General features: G+C 42.5%; 1 protein-coding gene across 6 annotated transcripts in view; it reads left to right on the top strand.

Moving 5' to 3' along the window:
* LPP (LIM domain containing preferred translocation partner in lipoma) overlaps positions 1 to 12,606 on the top strand; it is a 323,633-nt gene extending 311,027 nt beyond the window's left edge. For all 6 annotated transcript variants that reach the window (XM_082288305.1, XM_082288308.1, XM_082288304.1 and 3 more), the window contains 3 exons: positions 2,293 to 2,471; positions 5,504 to 5,624; positions 7,229 to 12,606. In XM_082288305.1, coding sequence (XP_082144431.1) covers positions 2,293 to 2,471; positions 5,504 to 5,624; positions 7,229 to 7,357 — 429 coding nt within the window. In that variant the 3' untranslated portion in view covers positions 7,358 to 12,606. The remainder of the gene's footprint in view (positions 1 to 2,292; positions 2,472 to 5,503; positions 5,625 to 7,228) is intronic.
* The last annotated feature ends 8,534 nt before the right edge of the window (positions 12,607 to 21,140 follow it).

Below are 21,140 nucleotides of genomic sequence, written 5' to 3'. Positions count from 1 at the left end.
CTGTTCAGTGCTGCTGCAGGTGCCTGCTCCAGTCACAGAACTGACAGTAGCAGACATGGAGAACTGCTGAACAGATCAGTCCCCACCACGGAATTCCCAGTCATGTTGTGGGGGACCAGTGTTTATCAGAATTCAAAAATCAATCGGGAAAGTTCATGGGAGAAAGTATCCAGTTGAGGCAAAGTATGGGGAAGCCAAGCTCTGACTCAGGAAGTCCCTAAACCAGTAATCAGTGGAGGCTGGAAGCAAATCCCAAGGAATTGCTGTTTTGCTTACCCTGTTCTCATACTTTGGCCTCTGTTGTTGGCAACTGTTGGAAATGAAGCAAGCAATGACTTGGTGAGGCAAATGCTCTGTACCTGCGTGTGTTCAGAAAGTTTCATGGCAAATGCCTTACGAATGGCACAATCTTCCATCAGTATCCGCAGGTATCCTGCCTTCCTTCCTTGGCAGAAAAACGCAGAGAACCACATGGATGCGGGCTGAGATGATGTGATCTGCTTATGCAAAGCGAAGTGGTAAATCTGCCAGGTTATTTCTCCATGGAGAAAATTATTGACCTTGCTTTTTCTGGCATACCAGCCACCATTATAATGATGATGATGGTGACAGCAACCAGACAGAAAGGCCAGCAGTCATTCTTTCCTGCCCATTATTACAAGGTATAAAGCAAAACGCAGCCTGAATTCAATGCTAGTCTGGCTGTGCTCTTCTTACAAATGCACGAGGCAGTTCTCATATGGGTTGAAATTCAGGACTTTTCATATCGACCTTTCCAAAAACAATCCTCCTGATCTTCTGATAGGAGCTCATGTATTTCTGTGCTTGTAGCTTACCAGTGACATGCAGCCCAGAGATAATGTCTAAGAGCAAATGTGTGAGTGTAGAACCTTCTGAGTTCCTGAGTGATTCATCTCCTTACAATACATTTTGGCTGCACATGTAAGGACTGGATCTTGCCCCTGAGAATACTGGCTCAAAGAAGCAGTAACAATGGAGTCAGTCAAAGCACTACTTTCCCTGGGAATTTTGTTGCCTGAGGAAGCAGTGTTTAGCCTTCTTGTGTTTGTCAACAAGATCTGCCTTTCAGCAGCTTTCTATATTTCTGTTCTGTTAGATTTTTCCCTTTTTTCCCCCACCTCCTTATTTCTGTCTATTTAAATTATAATAGTTTTATGATAGATTTTTTTACCTCACCCAAGATGCAAACGTTGGTTGATAATATTACTTGATAACTTCGGGTGCATTGAGCGAGAATAGTAGGTGAAGTTTGCTTTTCTAAAGTCCAGTGAAATTACCCAAATCATTGCCACAGATTTATTGTTTGCATCTATGTGATTTTCAGCCTCCATTCATGCCTTGTGTCTTTTAAAGTGCTTGCTTTGAAATGGTAAGTTACCCAGTTGGTGTCAGAAGGGCTGGTGTGGCTCACAGACAACCATCTGAAACAAAATTATCTTGGCATTTCTATAATTAACTGCAAGGGTAAGTGAGGGTTGAAATGAGATGAATCATTCAATGGACCCCACTTGAAAAGTGGGAATTTTTTTGGCTCCAGCACTTTAGGAGCAGGCTCGTATGTAAAACCTGTGCAGCAAGGATCATGGCCTTAGAGGTGGCATTTCACAGTCATTATCTCAAACATCATGGGCTAGAGATAAACGAACCATTTAAGTCATCCTGAACTCCTGTCCTTGCAGATGCTTTCCTTGCATCCACTGCTTTTTCTCTCCCCAGACTTAGCATTATTCTCTGTGGTGAGAGAGAGGGAGATCAAGATTTTCATACAAGGCAGATAAAGATACTTTTATGGGATCTGCATTGGCAAAATAATTAGGGGGTCTCTGTGTAGCCCCAGGAATTTGCTCTTCAGTTTAGCACTGCCCTCTGTGGAACTTGTCTCTAATGACCTGCACTGCAAAAGCTTGCTCAGACTGGGCAGTCCAGAGGCAAAAACCCAGGAGTGTTGACTGCACAACTCCTTCACGTGCTCCTGGCTACAGAAGCTGCTGTGTTTCAGATAACCCACCAGATGAGCCATCTCTGATCATTTGTCAGAGCTGCTGAGACAAGGCTCTGGTTTGTGTTCTCACACTATTCTAAAGGCTTGACCCAGGCCCTGTGCTGTTATCATACTCTTTGATAACTGTTGACTGTACTGCACTTTATCTAGAAGAAATGAAAAGAAGGTACCTAAAGCTTCCAAGCAGACCAGCAGCAGCCTCCAACCCAGCTGACCTTTGTAACTGTCCTGCTGAGATGGCGCTCACATCTGTTGTGTTTTCTTTGCAGAATACACTGGAGCAATGCAGTGTCTGTGCAAAGCCCATCATGGAAAGGATCCTCCGAGCCACTGGGAAGGCCTACCATCCCCACTGCTTCACCTGTGTGATGTGCCATCGCAGCCTGGATGGGATTCCCTTCACTGTGGATGCTGGTGGCAACATCCACTGCATCGAGGATTTCCATAAGTAAGGCCTAAGCTGCTGTCAGTGCTTTGCTTGTTGTCTTTGTCTTTTCCCCCTAAAAATTATCCTTTTTCCAACTGAGCTTTCAGGAAGTTCTGAACCCTATGCCACTTCCTCCCAAGGCTCTTAAATAGTAGGGAGAGCTTTGCTCCAAGCAAGCATACCATGGCATACAAGGTTAATTGGTTAGAGGATGATTCTGCTTGATCTCTGTTTTGCTTAGAGCTGAATTGAGGGATAACCTCTGTTTTAAGTGCTCTGCCTTCCCCTTGCCTTTCACTGCACTTAGCATGTGCTCGTTTCTCCTCACTGCCTCTACCTGCACTTTCACATCACCACCTCCCTGCTTCTTCCACTGAGCAATTAAGAAAGGTCCTGTCCTCCTGCACTCTGCAGGTGTTTACTTACCTGCTAGAGGGATCTCAGTGGCCACAGGCTGCTCACAGCTCCTTTTGTTTCTAGTTGCTAATTAGCTTTTTAAAGCTGCTAAAAATACAGGCCTGGTAATAATTTATAGTGAAACTGCTATTTAAAGTAAGTTGAAAGGTACAGTTCCAAGTAATTCCTGTCACTGACACGCTACCACCCCCATCATCACAACTAATCTGGAGAAGACAGGTAGATATAATCAGAGCACAAATGTTTGCCCTGTATGGAAAAGACAGATACATTACACCCCTCAATTAAAAGATGAAATCAATACTGACAAATGTGAGTTTACATCTCAACCATTTACCTCTTAATTTCTAAGGGGGTAGACTTAATTAGAGCCTCATGACATCAGTGTGTGGGTCTGAAAGCTCAAAGAAGCTGGCTGACTTGACAGAAAGGGAAGCAGCCACAATTAACTGGCATGTGAGAATCCAGCAGGAGGATGTTCCCTGTAGCTCAGCTAGGCTGGGTTAATTGGCAGCTGCTGTATTGCCTTGCCTTTCTGTGCCACCAGTTGTGTGTAAGGTAAAATGCGGTCCTGAGCACAGGCCCAACAGGAGTTTTATGCACCACTCAGGCACCTGAAGGGTTTCCCTCAACACCCCCTTAACAATGTGGAGAGTGCCCCTTCTCAAAGCCCCACAGGCCAAGGGCTCACATGCTTTCAGGAGAAAGAGAGCTGATGTCCCACATTGAAGTCTTTTGGCAGTGACTGCAAATGGACCTTGGGGCTCTGAGAGTGTGAAGTGGGAGGCTGTCAATCCAAGGAAGGACAAAAAAATTGTTGAGTGAAGGACTGAGGGGAAGATAATGGAAATAGCACGAGACCCAGTGTGACACTCGGAATGTCTTTGACCAACCACACATTTTGCAGTGCTTTGGCCAGCCGATTAATGGATTTTAATTGATTAGGGATGACATGTCCTCCTGATCTGGAGGTTGAGTGTTCTACATCTACATCCTCTTGATAACAAAACTGTTGCTGATGCTACCCCCTGAGCTCAGGCCCCACAGTAGCAGATCCACATCCCCTGAAATCTGCAGGAATGATCTCAGGATCCTGGGAGATAATATTTGTCTCGTAATGAATTACTCACAGTAGCCTGGACAAAGAAATGTTGAAGTATTTTTTAAGTACCACATTTGAGCTAAATGGCACAAGGAAGGGCCTGCGTGAAGCAGCACATAATTAATTGCGATCACAGCTCCGGTCATATCATAATCCATTTAAGTTATTTTTCAGAGCGCTCGTTATAGCCACTGTTTAATTCATTCTTTCATTAGATCACAGCTTTGCAGGCATCTTTCATCTACTGCCAGTGAAATTAATATTTTTCTTTATTCCTAGTACAGATGGATTTTCTTTTCTTTTCTAAGATAGTTAATTCTGAGGTCGTTCATTTGACAGGCTGGGTGGCAGAGTCAATCCTTACTAGGCATTTCAGAAGAGAAGGGCCTTTGATCTCCTTGTGTTCTGATGTTTGCCATAAGCTTTGCTCTCTGTCACTCCACAGCTCCTGACCCTGGCTCTCATTACATGGCAGCAGATTCTGTGGGTGTAAGTTTCCTTTTCTGCTGGCAAAATTTGCAGCCAGGAAACTGGTACCAGGTTTTGAACCAAAACAGCAAATAATGATTCACCACAGGCTAAGTGTTCCCAAACCTAGAAGCAGAGATGGCCACTTCTCATGGGACCTGGGGGGAGCAAAACCAGAGGTAATACAGAACATGGGTGAATTATCCAGAACGGCATATGGTGGGCAATAGAAGGGGGAAGAAAGAAGCCTGTGCTTCGCTTGATCCCTGAGCTGACCCTGATTCAAGTCAGTCATTTCATGCAGTGAGTTATTGTCACTATACATTTGGAACTCGGGCTGACTGGAAGAGAGAGCACTGGGGTCTCTGCACCCAGACCTGTTCCCTTTTAAGCCTGGACAACACCCTGTTGGTGGATAACTGAGTTGGTTTTAGCTAGAAAATGCAGCAAGTCAGAATTGCCCTGATGCTTCTTGTCTGAGAGTGAGCATAGCCAGAAATGTGCTTCTGTGTGCGTATGTGGGTAAGATGGCTTGGAAGTTTAAAGTGGATGGCATAAACCTCAACAAATTAGTGTTAGTGCAAGGCAATTCTTTTTACCATTTCTTTTCAGACTTTTAAGGTATTTGTTCCAGCCTCCAAATTTTAATAGTTTGATTTTTGTTTTCAAGAGATGCTCTTGAAGCAGATCCTGGTCATCTTTCTAACCTTGGGACTTGCATGGATTTTCTTAGAGGCTGAGGGCTGTGGCAGTGTGTAGGTGCCACAATTGATGGTCATTCAACAGGCGCTTTAGTTGTTTTGCTGCCTGTCAGAAATTCTTTAAGTCCTCTCCTAATAAATGCTCTTTAATATCCTACAAGCCTGAAATTGCCTTGTAAGACTAAAGTGCTCCTGCCTGTTTTTTTTCCAAGGAGGGAGCTGTGCAGAACTCCAGCCTGTGTTGTGTGTGCACATAGGTGTGTGTGTGTTGGTACAAATGTACACATTGCTGGCTGGCTGGTCCAGTTAACAAAACCTTTTGCTCCAGGTTTGAGGATGACTGGAACTGTCTCTTCCTTCCTCAGGAAATTTGCCCCGAGGTGTTCTGTGTGTAAGGAGCCCATCATGCCGGCCCCAGGACAAGAGGAGACTGTACGCATTGTTGCCCTGGATCGTGACTTCCATGTCCAGTGCTACCGGTGCGAGGTTGGTATTCTGCTCACGGCAGGGACAGAAAGCAAAGGTTGGCTTAACTTCATCACCTCCTCATGTTGCTCACATGACAGGAATACACTATTGTAACACTGGCTCTACAATCAAATTACTTCACTGACTTCAGCAAGCAAGGAATTTTTCCTCGTTTATATCAGTGCAAATGAGAGGAAAATCAGGTCCCTTGTTTATAAAAGGTTCATTAGGAGAGCAAAAGAATGTGACTCAGGCAATTAGGGCTTAATACTTGAGAACTTCATAAATTATAGCCTGGACACAAACGTAGCTCATCTTTATGTTCTTAAAATGAAAGCTAATGCATGTTAGGATTTGAGCATGATTGTACAGGAAACTCAGCATATGGCTCTGGGTTGAAGAATTTTAATGGACACATAAACATGATCATTCTTGCTTTGTGCAATGCTTTTTGTGCTACTTTTCCTGTTCAGTTTCATTACACACTTCATGTAATTTTGATGGAAAGAATCTGAAGACAGAGAATAAAAATCACCTTAAAGCAATTAGCATGTGGGAGCAGCTGTGTTAGGGAACCTTCAAGAATTCTTCATTGCTACTGTTGGATAATACATCAGCCAGATGGCAGGGTAAGAAAATGAGACCAAATATATTTCTTATTGCAGTTGCAGGTTTTAATAACCTTAATTGGAAGAAGGATGGACTGAGGTTTAAAGGTCTAGGCTGAAACTTGAGGCATCTGGTTCAATTCTCAATCTGACCTTGGCTTTCAGGGTACATATCAGCCCATTACTTATGACCATTATTTTTTAAGATGCTGGGGCATTCCTGCATGAAATTTTGTAGACCCTAATTCATCATACAGCATGTCCCCATGCTGGCTGCTGAGATACCCAGGCTTTCACACACATGGGTCCAACAGCAGTCCTGGGCCAAGCGATTGCTTAATCACACAGTGCCGGATGATTCCCAAGTTTCCTAGCAGCTATACTTGGCCAAGTGTAAGTTTAGGGGCTGAGATCTCTGGAGCAGTTTTGGGGGCCTTGTAGAGTGGGGTTTCCATGTGCCTGTCTGACATCCTCCTTTTAGCCACAACCTTTTTGGCCAATTGTAGTACAAACACAGGTGGCAGTTCTGGTGAGGGGAGACAGGCAGGGACTTTGCTTAGCTGCCACCCCTGGAATGGAGGCTGTAACTTTGTGGCATTAACTCTCCCAAAGGAGATTGCCTATAGTCATATATTGGTACCAAACTTTTTCCCAATGATGCTTCTTTTTTATCCTTTTTTGAATTAATAAATATGTGCTTCAGTTTGATGTTTCTCCAATGCTAAAGACCTTTGCTTCCTCAGAAATGTGAAGGGAATAATCTCCTTTTATTTTCAATTGGATTAAATTCAGCAGAGACCTTGGGAACCCATCCTCTCTGCAGCATTGTCTCTTATCAGAAAATGGCTTAATCATAAAAGACATCACGTACCTCAGCTTCATGTTTTGCGCTGACTCAGGCTGGATCTTGTTACAAGGTGGAGAGTGAGGAGAGAGTTTCTTTGACTAATAGATTCTTTGCTTAATTTTGCTCTTTCTTATTTACTTAGCTCTTCCTGTTCACTTACTTCCTAGGACTGTGGTGGCCTCCTGTCTGAAGGGGACAATCAGGGCTGTTACCCTCTGGACGGGCACATCCTTTGCAAGACCTGCAACTCTGCTCGGATCCAGGCTCTGACTGCCAAGGCCAGCACTGATCTCTGAGTATCAACTGTGACCCTCCCCAGGATGCCCACTGGGGGACACTGCACAAGCTTTGCATGATTTCTTTCCAGCCTAGGGTCTGAATCTCTGTTATTGAAAAAAAAAAAAAAAGAAGAAAAAAAAAAGTAAAACTGGAAGGCTTTGGAACAAGAGGGCAGTTTGAGAGGCCATGTTCAGACTGCCCATGACAGGCACCTAATTTAGACACAGCTGTTCAAGAGGGCAGTGAGTGAGTTAGAGCAGTTGCTGTATCTGCAGCTGATGGAGTTAAGGGTTACAGCACCTAAGTTATCTGCCTGTAGGAGGTCTGAACATGGTCCTAACTATGCATCTATGTTTGATTCCTGTTTCTTAAGAAGTACATGAAGGTAGAGAGTGAAAGATGGCTGAGCTAGTTATTTCTCCTGTTATTTTGAGAACCTGACCAGCTCTCATTGAAATAATGGGAAGCTTCCCTTTAATAGGATCTGTGTCAGCAGCAGAAGTAGCTCCACTGCCCTAGAAGGTGTGAGAGCAGACCCAGCATTAACACAGTGGAACTGCAACTGTACTGCACCTGAGTGTAGGTGTGACCTTGTATCCTTGGGACACAGATTGGTTATTTCCTAGGCCCTCTCTTGTTTCCATTCCCTTCCAGTTCAATAGGGTTTTTTCTTTTACTCATGAAAGTCTACTTAGCTATTGCATAAATTTATTCAGTAGTGATGCTTCCAATTCACAATGTATGAGCAATCACAGAAAGATGTGAGCTTGCACACACTGTACACTACACACACACTACACACACAACACGTGCTTTTGATTTACCAGAGGCATAAGCCAGTCATGTTCATTGAGAAGATCTTTAAGGGGTGTGGGCCTGGAAACACATTTCTGAAATCCCAGTGGTTAAAAAAAGGTAAAAATGACTACATAGAGCTGCAGTGCAAAGCGATGCTCAAAAAAATCTTACACCACTCTCTTTCATACAGCCCATTCTGGTGGGGCCATTGGCAGTGCTGGTCTCTGGGTAGACATTCAAGCAATAAAGTCTTGTTCCATCTGCTGTTATTGCAATGGGAGGATTTTCCTTCAACAGTAACAGGGATTGTATCAGGCTTTGGGATGATACACATTTCTCTGATGTTCACACATGTGATCTGTAGTTTTCAATAAAAAAAATCAGATCTTGTTTCAACAACAGCTAAAAAGATCCTCCTAAATGCATGTTCAGTTTTATCCTAAGAAAACTAAAGGAGGTATTAAGCCCTTCACTATGCCATTCCAGAAAGCAGGCAATTTTTTTCTCTTCCATTTTCATCCCAGCCATTTACACCTTGTCTCTGGTGAAATTCATGGTAGTAGAGTGCTGGGCCAGCAGCAGCATTTTCATCCTTAGTCCAGAATTAATACATAGGCCAAGGTAAATAAAACCTGGGCACAGATAATCCTTTTTTTCACATGATCGTGGGTTTGGGGGTTTTTTTTGGGTTTTTTTTTAGTTTGGTTAATTAAAAACAAATCAAAAAATTAGAAATCCATGGCATTCTGAGCAGCTATAATAGTCTTGTTCATGAAACCCATAATAACTAAGGTGCAAATTACATAGTGAGGGAGTAATTTTCATATCACTGAATTGACATTAATATCTTATTTGCAGATGTAATCAAGGAAAATACCTTTCTTTGCACTTAAATTAAGAAGCAGAATTGAAACAGTTGCAGGCTGATTGACCACGTAAGTGACAAACTGGCACTTTTCAAGAGTAAGTTATACAAATTTTTTCATGCATCCCACTGAAAAACAATAAGAATATGGTGCTTTCCTCTTTGTATCAGGCTTCTGTTATAGAGAATAATTATATTCACTAATGCTGAAAAGAAAAGTTAGATGAGCTGAACTGATAGGAAACAAAGGAAAAATTGTGATGTGATACTGCAGCTCCTGCAAATGGTGCATCCTTTCAGTTTAGCACAAACCTTTCTGGAAGAGCACTGTGATATTCAGTAGCTTCAGCTGTATGTGGTAAATTCAAATGCAGAAATACCAGTCTGAAACCTCCATTCCTTACATGGTTTATATGTTGGCAAGCTTCACCAGTGTCAGGGAAGTTTCCCAAAATTCACAGCTTGAAATGAATCCTTCTTTGTAGAAGGGTGGCATCATTGAGCAAAAGATTTCCTTTACCACCATAGGTAAAGCAGTTTGACTTTTTATACTGGATTTCTACCCTGGCCTGCAAGAATTTTACTGCCTTAGACGTAAACAGATTTTTTGGCAGCCTGGCTCCCACCAGGTTCCACCTGGGCTCCCGCTCCCTGAACCGTGGCATGTAAGGTCCTTCTGAGCTCGCTTCTTGACACACAGTCTGCACCACCAGCAGTCCAAAAAACCTCATATATACTGGGCAAGTCTAGTTTGAACTAGCCCTACAAAAACAGGGGAGGTCAGTGCTGGGATACAAGCACAAGTGATAATGTGATGCATTTGGGTGCAGAATGAGCCATTCTTCAGGCAGAAAGCATAGCTCTGATCTTCCTTACTCTTGTGAGTAAGTGGCTGATGAGACTCTGCTGAATAACACTGGGGTAATTGATGGAAACAAGCTGCTGTGCCTTCCAGCAGAATGTGGCCTAGACTCACAGTTCAGAGCCTTTGGGCCTTTTACAGCCTTGCCACAGGCTCGACTGGAGCAAGTCATATGGCTCCTTGTCTTCTGCCCTCTGCATGAGACAGCTTCTTTGCAGTTTCCCAGAGCCATTATGGGAATTAAACTAGTCACAGACTAGCCCAAGCTATTGATTTCTGGAGCTCTATTTTCTCTTTCCAGAAAAATTTGCTGGTATGTAGGCCTGGGATTCCAGCCCATTTCAATGCATACGGCCAGCCAGGAGATCTAGCTCTGAATCCTCTCTGTTACGAGAGCACTGTGGTGAGTGAGGCTGGCATGCAGGGAGGTGAGAGCCAAACTTTTCAAGCATTAAATACTTCATGGATAAAATTTGATTGACAAAGATTGAACAGTGTTGATGTTTGAGGTGCTGTGGCTGGTTTCTAGACCTGACACATTTGTGCAAAGGTACTTTGATGGGGTTTTTTTCACCCCTAAACCCCAAAGCCATCTGCCTGTTGGAAGGAATGAGTGTCCAAAACCCTCTTCTTTATTCTGTGTGGTTTTGTTTTCCAAAACTGCTATAAATATATTTGAAAGATATTGTATATACATCACAGAGGCTCTCATCACCCACATATATATGAAAATCTCCCCTCTGATGCTTCCAGATTTAATTAGGAAGTGCTGGTGGGATTTATCGCAATTGCACTGCAATTAAGAACCACTGGGATATGGCTTCATCACAATATTTATCACATATTTATAATATATCATGTTTATCTGTTCCAAAGAAGGAGTCTTTTTGCCAAAGAGACATTGCTTTTCTTAAGTTGGACTTCTTAGCCATGACAAAAATTCACATTATCTGTGGCTGTGGTAATGTCCAAACTGTTCTTTTCAGAAAGAATTGGAAGATCGCACAAACATTTTTGTTCAAGTCTGCAGTTTCTGCTTCTGCTGCGTTGTCTTTGTCTAGCATTTGTTGGCAAGTAGGACCTGATCCCATGATTTGTGTGGCCAGACAGGGCCCAGGATCAGGTTCTAATTTAACAAAATATTTAAGTCCCTGGGGTTTGTTTAAGCGCAGACTTAAAGCCATTGCATGGTGTGACATAAGCCATTCATACCAGACTGGTTCTTTATCCCTTGATCATACAGGTTTGATCTGGGTAGGATGTGGGCACAGCTGAATTTCTATCAAATTACCCAGAACACATGAAATGGTTTCTGTGTCACCCTTCTGCCAACTGCAGGAGAACACCAGCGGCTGATCAAATGGATGACAGGAGGCTGAATTATTACAAGATGAGTGCTTTGTGGTCGGTGGCTGTGGCACCTTCCATATGTCACAAGTAGCCCTACAGCCAGATTTACTGTTTCTTTGAGCAATGGCTTTAAAAGTGTCTACTTAAACTTTATCCAGAAGATTGGGTTGCCTTGGTTACAGCCCAATCCTTAAGCATATCCCCAAGGCTAACACTAGTATTTTGTGAATGTGATGGTTTTATTGTCACTTATTTTATTCATTGAACATTGCTTTTAAAAACAGAAAGCCACACTAATTCTTTAGCCTGATAACGCACCTTTAATTTTGGGTTTGGGGTTTTTTTAATATTTTAATTTGTAGATTTTTATCATGGCTGCAAAACACTTGGGTAATGACTTAATCATAGAGATGTGGGAGTACCAAAGTGTTTGGTATCACTCTACATAATAGTGTCCGTCCTGATAGCAGGAGCGAGGCTTTCACAAAACACAAGCTTTAAGTTGACTTTCTGCCTATCAGCAAAATGTGCTGAGAAGAATGAGAGAAAACCTGTCTTAAAAGAGTGGTGGTTGTTAGAGAGAATATGCAACAAGTCTGTCTGAGATCTCTTTGGAGCTGTGACGGCCACTGCCTGGCTGTGGTTAGTTCAAGCCTGGCTTAGGTTCGATAAATGCTGGTTCCTTTTGGTTTTGAGAAAGTCTGGAAGGCAAGGGATAACAGGACCCAAGAGAAGGTTCGTGAGAGAAATCCTGTGTCAAGGATAAATGTTTGGCACCTGGTGCTTGTGCTGAGTGGCTCAGAAAGGGTTTGAGTTGCTGACTGGTGTCTGTTGGTGTCTGGTCCCTCCAGTTGGGTCACAGTGTTGATTTGCTGCTTGTTCAGCAGCCTGGGTGGACAACACCTCGTACAGGTTCAGTACTGCAAGCTATTGGAGAGGGGGTGCTGAACAATCCCTCTGTGGTGAAATTCCCATGAGAAAACACAGTGATGGTAACTGAGGGTTTGTTGTGGAAGGAGGGCAGGAACTGCTCCATAACCTAAAGGTTAGTAAAATACAGACTAAGAGAGCTGTGAGAACACTGTTTCCAGTTAGAGCTAGTTGCAATTTTTATACTAAATTACATTATATCAGAAGGACTATTTTTTTAATGAGAAATTCTCTCTTTTTGCAATGTTACCCACTACATTTTTTGGAGGATTTTTTTGCTGTTATGATTAAAATCGTACTGATTTTTTATCTAAATAAATTTCAGAATTGTTAACAAATATTTCTATTTCTCAAAGACCCATGTCTTCTTTCATGGTTTTTTGTAGTTCTTGGGTTTCTTCTGCTGGTAGATTAAAGTTTCTGTGACAATTTTGAAAACTTCTTTGGATAAAAATTCTACTTAAAACCAAGCATATGTTCTTGGGAAATGTTTCAATATTGGACCTGGTGAAATTAAAAAAAAGCTTTGAAACTTTTCACAAGATGTTTTATTCCCTATTTTTAACTAGTTTTGCTAATTTTGAAGTCACTGTTTCCTTTGTTAGAACAATCCAAGTAACGTGACTCTTAAAATAACAGTGTTACTTCTGTTGGATTCATTTTCTTATCTGTCTTAAAGCCATGGAGTGGCTGGCTATAGGGACTGCCAGTGTCTTTTTCTGTGGCAATAGCAATTTTCTTCTTTGTTTTTACCTTGGGGTCTTTTTCTGTTTGTTTTTTTCCCCCCTGAAATTACTGAAGAATATAAGCACATCATGGCAATTGCCATGAAGATCCAGAGATACTGATTGAACTTCATCTCCTTTCAGGGCTTGGGAATGGCATTTTTCCTTAAACATTTCTAGAAATATTGCCTGTCTTCCTCAGCATTTCAAGTTGGAATTTGCAAGCCTTTGAATTTGGAGCCTGAGAGAGAACAGACTTTACACCTGTGAAACTATAACATTCTTCCAGCATCTAAAAATCTAAGAGAAAAAAATATAACCTCAGTAGGTTTTCTGGTGGTCATTGAGGAACAGCTCTCACTTCAACCTGGAAATTTTCTGCTGTGGTCTGAAAAAAACTAATTTCCACCCTTGGAGAGCAGTCTGGCATACACATGCACACGTCAGGTGTTTATGGGGCTATAACTGAGTAGAAATACAGGCAATATTGACTACTGCTACTGATACCCCACTGGCCTTTATTCCTGACTTCGTGTCCCTGGTCTCTTTGGGTTTGTCACAGGTAGCAAGAGCATCCAGTTAAAACTTTTTTTTTTTTCTTTTTTTTTAAATTTTGCTATTCGTCCAGTATTCTCATCCTACCTAAATATTTTAGAAAATGAGGAAGGAAACAGAAGCCCCAGGTGATGGCATTACCTTTATATTTCCAGGGGTTAGAGTCCCTCCCCAGAAACATCACACTTGGGATGTCTCTGCCTTCCTGCCTCTGCCTCCCCTTGCCCACAGCCTCTTTCTTACCCGCTTTTTCCATGTCCTCAACGTGCACTCATCTTTGAAGTGAAGATGGTTTCTTACTTACTTCACCGAGGTATTGTGAGTCTTAGCTAGTAGTTGGAAAAACTTGTCCAGATCTTTAATCAAGTAGTTTTGTGCATCCTTAGTATCAGTGGCCTGCCATATGGATATCAAAGAAAATTGTTATAATTATTGCTTTTAAAATGATTATGAAATTGTGCCTTACTTTTTCAGTCATATTTAACCATGTAATTCAGAACCACATGATTGCAGGGATTTACCATGAAGAAATACGTTTGAAGGATAGTTTGTTTTTTAAATATTTTTTTCTCAAAAAATGATTTTATTAGCTTTTCCTCTTCTATTTTTTTTTCCTCCAGTTTTATCCCTTTAATGTTTGTGTAAAAGGGCAGCCAGAATTTGCATTTGTTAGAGACAGAAGATTTTATTTGGTCTTGTATGTAGAGTTTTCATTTTCTTTTATGTTCCTTCAGGAAAATTCCTCTCTCCCCAATTACTCATACTGAGATGTCTTTAAATGCAGACTGACCAGTACGGGTTTTTTGTTGTTGTTTAATTTAGTGTGTGGTTTGCTTTGTGGTTGTGGTTTTTCTTTTAATTAACCAGATACCGGGTGCTGGGGAGGCATTGCACATTAATGCAGAACGTTAATGCTAATTTTCACAGAAAAGACAAAATTAGAGTCTTTCCCTGTCTCCAGTGCAGTTTTGTTACTGCTCTGTGTACAACACTAATATTAAGCCAGACTGTAAAGGCTAAATACTCAGAGTGACCTACTTCCATTCACCAGCAAGAATCCTTTGTCAGCTGACTCCTGTTTGTTTGTTCATTTTTAAATGTCGGATTACAGAACGAGCATCTCCTAAAGATGAAAGAAAACAGTGTTTTCATGTGCAGGAAATTTGGGGTTGCAGTAACAGAACATTTTCTTTGTGAATTTGGATGTCATGGTGTTTTAAGCTCCTGCCTGGAGCCTAAATCAATTTGGCCTCTCATCCAGTTCATCTAACTGGTGCTCCTAAAAGGCTGCAGCCCTGCAAAAGCTCATGCAGCATTTTTGGCTGCCTTCCCTTGCTCCCATTTGGTACATATTTGCACAATTTAACTGAGCTTTTCTTTCTGCTGAAGGTCAGATGCAAGCGATACGAAACACTAAACTTTATAAACAAGCAAAGCCATTTCAACCACAGCATTTTGGACTAGAATGGATTTTTAGGTGGCGCACTGTCTGCTGGCCTTTGGAGAGGGGATCCTGAGACTACACTGGACTGGAACAGGATGCAAAGCCACAAGCCTTGTTTTTTTTTATAAACTACTTACTGTAATCCAGCTACAAAGTTTCAGCCTCACACTTCAGAAGAAGCTTCCAGTAGCTATGCACGTACAGGCACTTTCTCTCTTGCAGAAAGTGAAACTTTCCCAACCAGAGTAAATTTAACCTATTGCATAAGATGCTGGAAGTTGCTTGGTTTTTTATTTTCTGTGGGATTCTCACTGTAACCTCTGTGTGTAGAGGATGAATAGCTTTTCTTTTTCCCCTCTTTTTTTTTTTTCCTGACAAGATTAGATGTTGCATATTGATGAGCTAGCATTTCAAAGGTCCGTGGGGCTTTGGAACATATTAAGAATCTCTGAAGTTTAATATTCACCATGTTTTAAATATTCAGAAGGAAAAATCTGCATAAAATGGCTTTTGATAAATACGTTCTAGGGATTCTTTCTTTCTATCTTACACAAGCATTATGGGGATTGTGGCTGTGCCAGTTTTGTTCCGAAGTGTCTTTTGTTTCAGCGTTTTCAGGACCATCTCAGTCCTGTTTGTATGCCCGGTACCAGCCTGAAGTCTGTTATGATTTCTGCTGGGACTGTACAGTAGGCAGGTGGATGTGACCAAGAAAAAGGCTCAGCTGAACATTGGAACTCCTGAATATCTTCTTGGGGGCTCCCTCCTTATGACATCTGGGGGCATCCACCCCTTTTCTGCGCCTGCTTCTCATGATGAGGTTGGGATCAGTCCAGTGGTCAGGCCCAGATGAGATCTTTCTGCAAAGGTGCTGGACACCACTGGGATTTTGAGATTGGAAAGGGCAATATCCTGGGTGCAGGAGCAAAGCAGTGTCATTCAGTGCATCTCAGATCTCACAGGACAGTCTCCCCTTCTTTGGAAGTCTGTTTGGTGAAAATCTCAGCAGTAAAAGAAGTGCCTTTAGGAGAAATCCTCCCTTGGGGATGCTCCATTTCTCATGCTCTTGAAAATCTGATTCAAGCTTTAGATGAGGAGGATCAGTTGTGGGCTGCAAAGATGCTCTATTTTGCTGTATTATCAACACACTGCCTTACCCTGCACGTCCCAAGGTACATCCCAGGGTGTTGCAGGGCAGTGCTTTGGTCCCGCTCACACCCAACCTTGACTTTGTCACACCAGTCCCTGTTGAATCAGTGCCTGGTATTTATTCTCAGGACTGCTCTGGCTCAGGCCAAGGGCACCTCATGCCTCTATGCAAAAGGTGGTGCTTTCAGGTTTTACCTTACAAATAATGCAGCCCTTTCAAACTCACCTTTCTCCTCGTGTGTATTCTTGACAGAAGTAGGATTTTAAATATTTCATTGCATTCTTCTTTCTTCTTCCTTTTTGCCAGATGTCTTGAAAACATTGTCAGATTACGATCTGGGGGGGGATCAGGATCAGTTTCCTTCTTGATTGCATGGTGTAGGTTTGCAATGAGGGTTTTGTCCTTTTTTCTTTTTTCTTTTTTTTTTTTTTTTGTTAGTCTTACAGAACAGATGCCTTCATTTTATGCAGAGAAAGATTGTCTATGATTAGAGCTAATCCAGGATGGCAGGATTGGACCCCCACAGTGAAAGCTAGAAAAGTGATTGCAAAAGTATTCTGTTTCTCCTTTATTAATTGCACAGGAAGTTTCCACCAAGGGCTCATGTAGCCCAACTGGCCTATGTAATAAGTAGCAGGGCCTGTAATTACAGTCTGTCTTCTGATCCTATCTGTGCTCTGACTTTCTAGGCACTACAGTTCTATTTACATCTGGTTGTTTGTCACCTTTTTAAATGTTTGATTGGTCGCTAAGGGAAGGAGGGCACGAGCCGTGAGCCCTGCGAGGTGCAGTGAGTATAAACGAGGGAGTCCTCCTCCCTCTCAGGTATCTGCCTCATTTGGGACACGGAACAGAGCACGAGGAACAGGAGGATTTTACCAGCCATGCAGCAGAGGAAGTGGGCTGCCTGCCAACTGGGTATCTTTCAACACCTCAGAGTTCTTTGTAGGACTGGAAATGTGAACCTTTTACAGGTCTTAACTAGTGTACTCTCCTGTGAGAGAGTTCATCAGCATTTCTTTGCTCAAAGTGGTTCCTACAGGATTTTTCCTCTGTAAGATTCAAGGTTTTATGGCTGCAAAGAGATCCTTCTCCATATGGTATGAGGAGGAAGATGGCTTTTGGCATCATGCAGGGAAACTGTGTTACAAATCCTGCTATCAATGTGTACAGCAAGTGTAACTTGAGTGGGTGGGGGAAGGCAGTGATTTACACGTGGTGCAGTACCAAGTTCACCAGCTCTGAGCACCAGCAAGCACAGCCTCAAGCAGATGAGCTCGCTGGGGTGTCAGTTCTGGGACCTGCAAGTAAATAATGGGCTCCTTGTGGGAGTGTTTGGTGCTGGACACTTTGGCAGTAATCTCTTGTCTCTTTGGAAACATGCACTAAACTTTGGGTAAAGCTACAGAATGGTGCCCCCCAGTCTTTTTTCCTCAAGGCAGACTCCCAGTGCTATGTTTGATGAAGAGGAATGAAAGCCATTAGGCAAATACTGTACTCTGCAAAAAAACCCATTAACAGTCTACTACGGATACTTTTAATGTCCATTAAGCTGTTACACAAATTGTCCCTTTTCTACAGCTTGCACTGATATTTCATTATTTTTAACCTGACTTCTGTTTATAAAATACCCCTCAATTATTTTTTAATTTTTTGTAACCCTGCTTCTAAGAAAGTTGATGCTTTAAAGGAAAAAAAAAAAACCAAAACCAAAAAACTTAGTTTCAAACATGAGTTTTTCAGGCTTCTAAATTAATAATTTCTACACCTGACCCAGTTCCTGCAGCTGCCAAAAAAGAAAAGAGAAAGCTATTTAAATTTCTCATAGAACCATTTATCTCTTAAAATATGCCAAGGCAATTTGAGGTGGGGGTGGAGACTCAGCTATTTATCTCAGCAGCTTGATTTTTCTCTTTATGTTTCTAACTGTCAGGGGGAAAAAACCGGTAGGAAGCTATTCTTGGGCTATTATTGATGTATTGTGTTGCCATTATGCAGGATGTCTGCTTTGCTATATACGGAAGGACATTAATAATAGCCATCTCCCCTGCCCCCACCCTCGGTTCCTCTTTGAGAAGATATGGTTTAACTGGAGCATCTGCTGTGTTCAAATTGCTGCTCCTTCCTCCCCTTCCCCCAGTTCATTCCCAAACTAGTTTTAGGAACCAGGGCTAAGGGAATAAGGAGACATTATTTTTGCCATTTTTCTGCCTACTTCTGTGGTTGCTCCAGGCAAATTGTTTCCATGCCCTGTACCTGTCTACCCTTTTCCTTCCCATGCTTCATTTTTTCTTTTCCTTCCCACTGCTTTCATTTTAAGTTCATCAGTGTGAAATAAAAACCCTTTCTTGCTGTCTTTTTCTCACAAAGGCTGGCTGGCAGAACAGGCTCAGCAACAGACCTCTGATTTGTTATTACCCAGCATTTCATATCCGCAAACATCGGTTTCATTATTTCCAATTAGTAGGAAAATGTATTCCCATTCCCATCCCTCCTACCCCAGGTTTGAAACATTGTTGTGAGACTTTAAAGGGTCCGTCTGCTTGTTTAAAGACTCGGATGCTTGTTTTATTTTTGGAAGCAGAGTGTACAGTGAACAGGAATAGTTTGATGTTTAAAAAATAGCCCCAGTTCAGCGTTCCCCTGAAGTGCGGGAAGTCCTGTCTCTGCAGGGCTGTGCCAGCAGCGTGACAGCCCAGAGAGAAAAGCCAGCTTGAATAGGAAAAAGAATTGGCTTGCCCCATTTCATCTGTGAGAGGAGAGAGGTGAAAATAATAAACGTGGCAAGAAAATAAAGGGCAGAATTGCTCTGATTTTTTATTTTAATGGCTGTTCCTATGTCTCCCGCTGATTTTGTTCCATAGTAGCTTTGCTTATTCAGCATTTTTGGTAATCAGGACCATGTGCTTTTTCATGGTATCATTATTTTTCATTTGTTGAGTCATAGTCTTGCCCTGGTCCCCATAGGGTATGGAGCCACTTTGGTCTGGGCACTGAATGAAGACAGTTAGAAGCTCTCTCTAGGAGAGCTTACCTAGAATTTGGAACCAGAAAATGCAATCAGCATAGTTTCCAGTTCTGATATAGAGAGGTTTTCAAAATTGGAACATGGGAGGAATACCTTCACTGGGGGAAATGCTTAGATTTCAAAATGAAAGGGAGATGGCCATTCAGTGTGGTTTCTTGTTGCTCTTACAATCTTCCTTGGTGGTGGCCAAGGAGAAAAATGACACCCTCTGTTCCCTAAACTAAGCCAGAGCCCAGCATCTCCTCTGCAAACATTTCCTCCAGTTCCAGCTTTCCACACTGCTGCAGCATGGGAGTGAGGAAGGCCTGCTAAGGGAGCAAGGTCAACCTCATCCTCTCCACAGCCAGCGCCGCTCCCCATGGTGAGTCTGTGTCCAGCCTGGGGCTCGATCCTGCCTTCCTAGTTGCGAGTATTTTGCCAGAATCAGCTGTCTTCCCTCTGCCATTAGCTATGGGATTGTGTGCAATGATGAGGATTTGCAGGGAGGGAGAAGATCCTGTTCCAATTAGGCTGCCTTTGTGCTCATGTTTCATTCAGGACTGCATGAGATAAGAGCAGTTTGCACTGCAATGCGCAGCCGGAGGTTGTAGTTTGCGTTTCAACTGTGTTGAGATGGTACCCATTGAAAATACGGAACTGGGGCGCTTTTTTGCATCTGCCAGTGCTTTACTGACAGCTCTGTGTGGGCTGGAAACCTATTTCAGTTTAGCAAATGGACATTTTGTGCCTTGTCCCCCAAGTCTGATCTAGTTCTCTGTTTTATCCACCCAAAAAGTAGCATTTCTAATGTGCCTAAGTAGCTAAGCCCCTGACAAGCATCTCAGCAGAACAACCAGCAAGGTGACAGGTAGGCTATTGACAGAGCTGCCTTCACAAAAAGTGTATTCCACTTTCTTCACTCCGTGCCTTTTCAGAGACCTGCTGTGCTCCTTTATGGGCAGCACAGAAACAGTCCTAGTGCTGAGCAGGGATGGGAACTAGGAGGGTGATGGAGAAAAGAAGCAAGAGGCTAATGTTGAGCCTCTCTTCTCCATGGGGATAAGCCAAGCAATGGCTTATCCCATCAGTACAGCTTGTCTTGCTTTACACACCCTGTTGTCTGGTGGGCAACTGTTCTGTAGCAGAGGTACTTGGGTATATATCCTCAAAAATCTCTTCCTGATCAGAACTCCAGAGTCATTCATATCTGAAGAATTTATTCCCTTAATATTGTCTCTTATAAAATCTCCATCACTCACTTTTTATCTAATCCTAGAAGAGAAAATCTGAAGGTGAACCAAAGTTTGATTTGTGCTATTGTATTAAAAAGGCTGATAAGCTCTCATTTTCAATCCTCAAAGTCATGTTTTAGCAAACTTTTCCCTGCTGTGATCAGACAGGAAATGCAAGGTGTATTGGAAATGCAGTAAAGGGAAAGATTTGATGTTTTTATGCTCCGTACTGCACCATTGTGACCTCCTCTGCTGTCCCTGTGGAGAATGAGAACTGAGTATTGGTAGAGGTATGGGGCAGAGCAAAGTAATGTCTGGACTTTCATAGTCTTGCTAGAAAGGATCTGCCTTGGTGAGACATCAACTTCCTTAATGATCCTATACTTTTCCACCCCACAGCTTGTGTTTTAGACAGTCAGAGAGACTGGAGAGCAGCCTCCAGTGCCTGCCCTCTAGTTAGTCAAATAAGAGACCCCGAGTATGAATTCTTTGTTTTAGTAAAGACACTTTCCAGCACAGAACAAACAGCAGAGGTTTGTTGTGTTTCAGAGCCCAATCTCTCACACTGGCTTTACCTTTGGGCTGATATAAGAGGGTCTGAACGACACATAGGTCATTCCAGAAGGATTCCTCTTGGTTACATCCCCCATGGAGAACCCCCTAAAGGCTGGGAGAATGATTCACCTCTTTCAGACTGCAAGGAGGAAGTGCCCCCAGGAATGTATTTGTCCTACATAGCTGCTATGCTTTGGCCTATCCCTGCCAGCTGCAGACCTGTCTGCTTGAGGGTTCACCAAGGATGATCTGTACTGGATGTGCAGTAATTCACAGTGGTTTGAGGTGGTGTTTCAGCTTCATCATAGTTGGTTTATCCCTTGAGAT

The sequence above is a fragment of the Coloeus monedula genome (genome assembly GCF_965178545.1).
Source record: "Coloeus monedula genome assembly, chromosome: 10".
Classification (NCBI taxonomy): domain Eukaryota; kingdom Metazoa; phylum Chordata; class Aves; order Passeriformes; family Corvidae; genus Coloeus; species Coloeus monedula.
The sequence above is the reverse complement of the archived record's forward strand: the minus strand, read 5'-3'. Positions and strand labels throughout refer to the sequence as shown.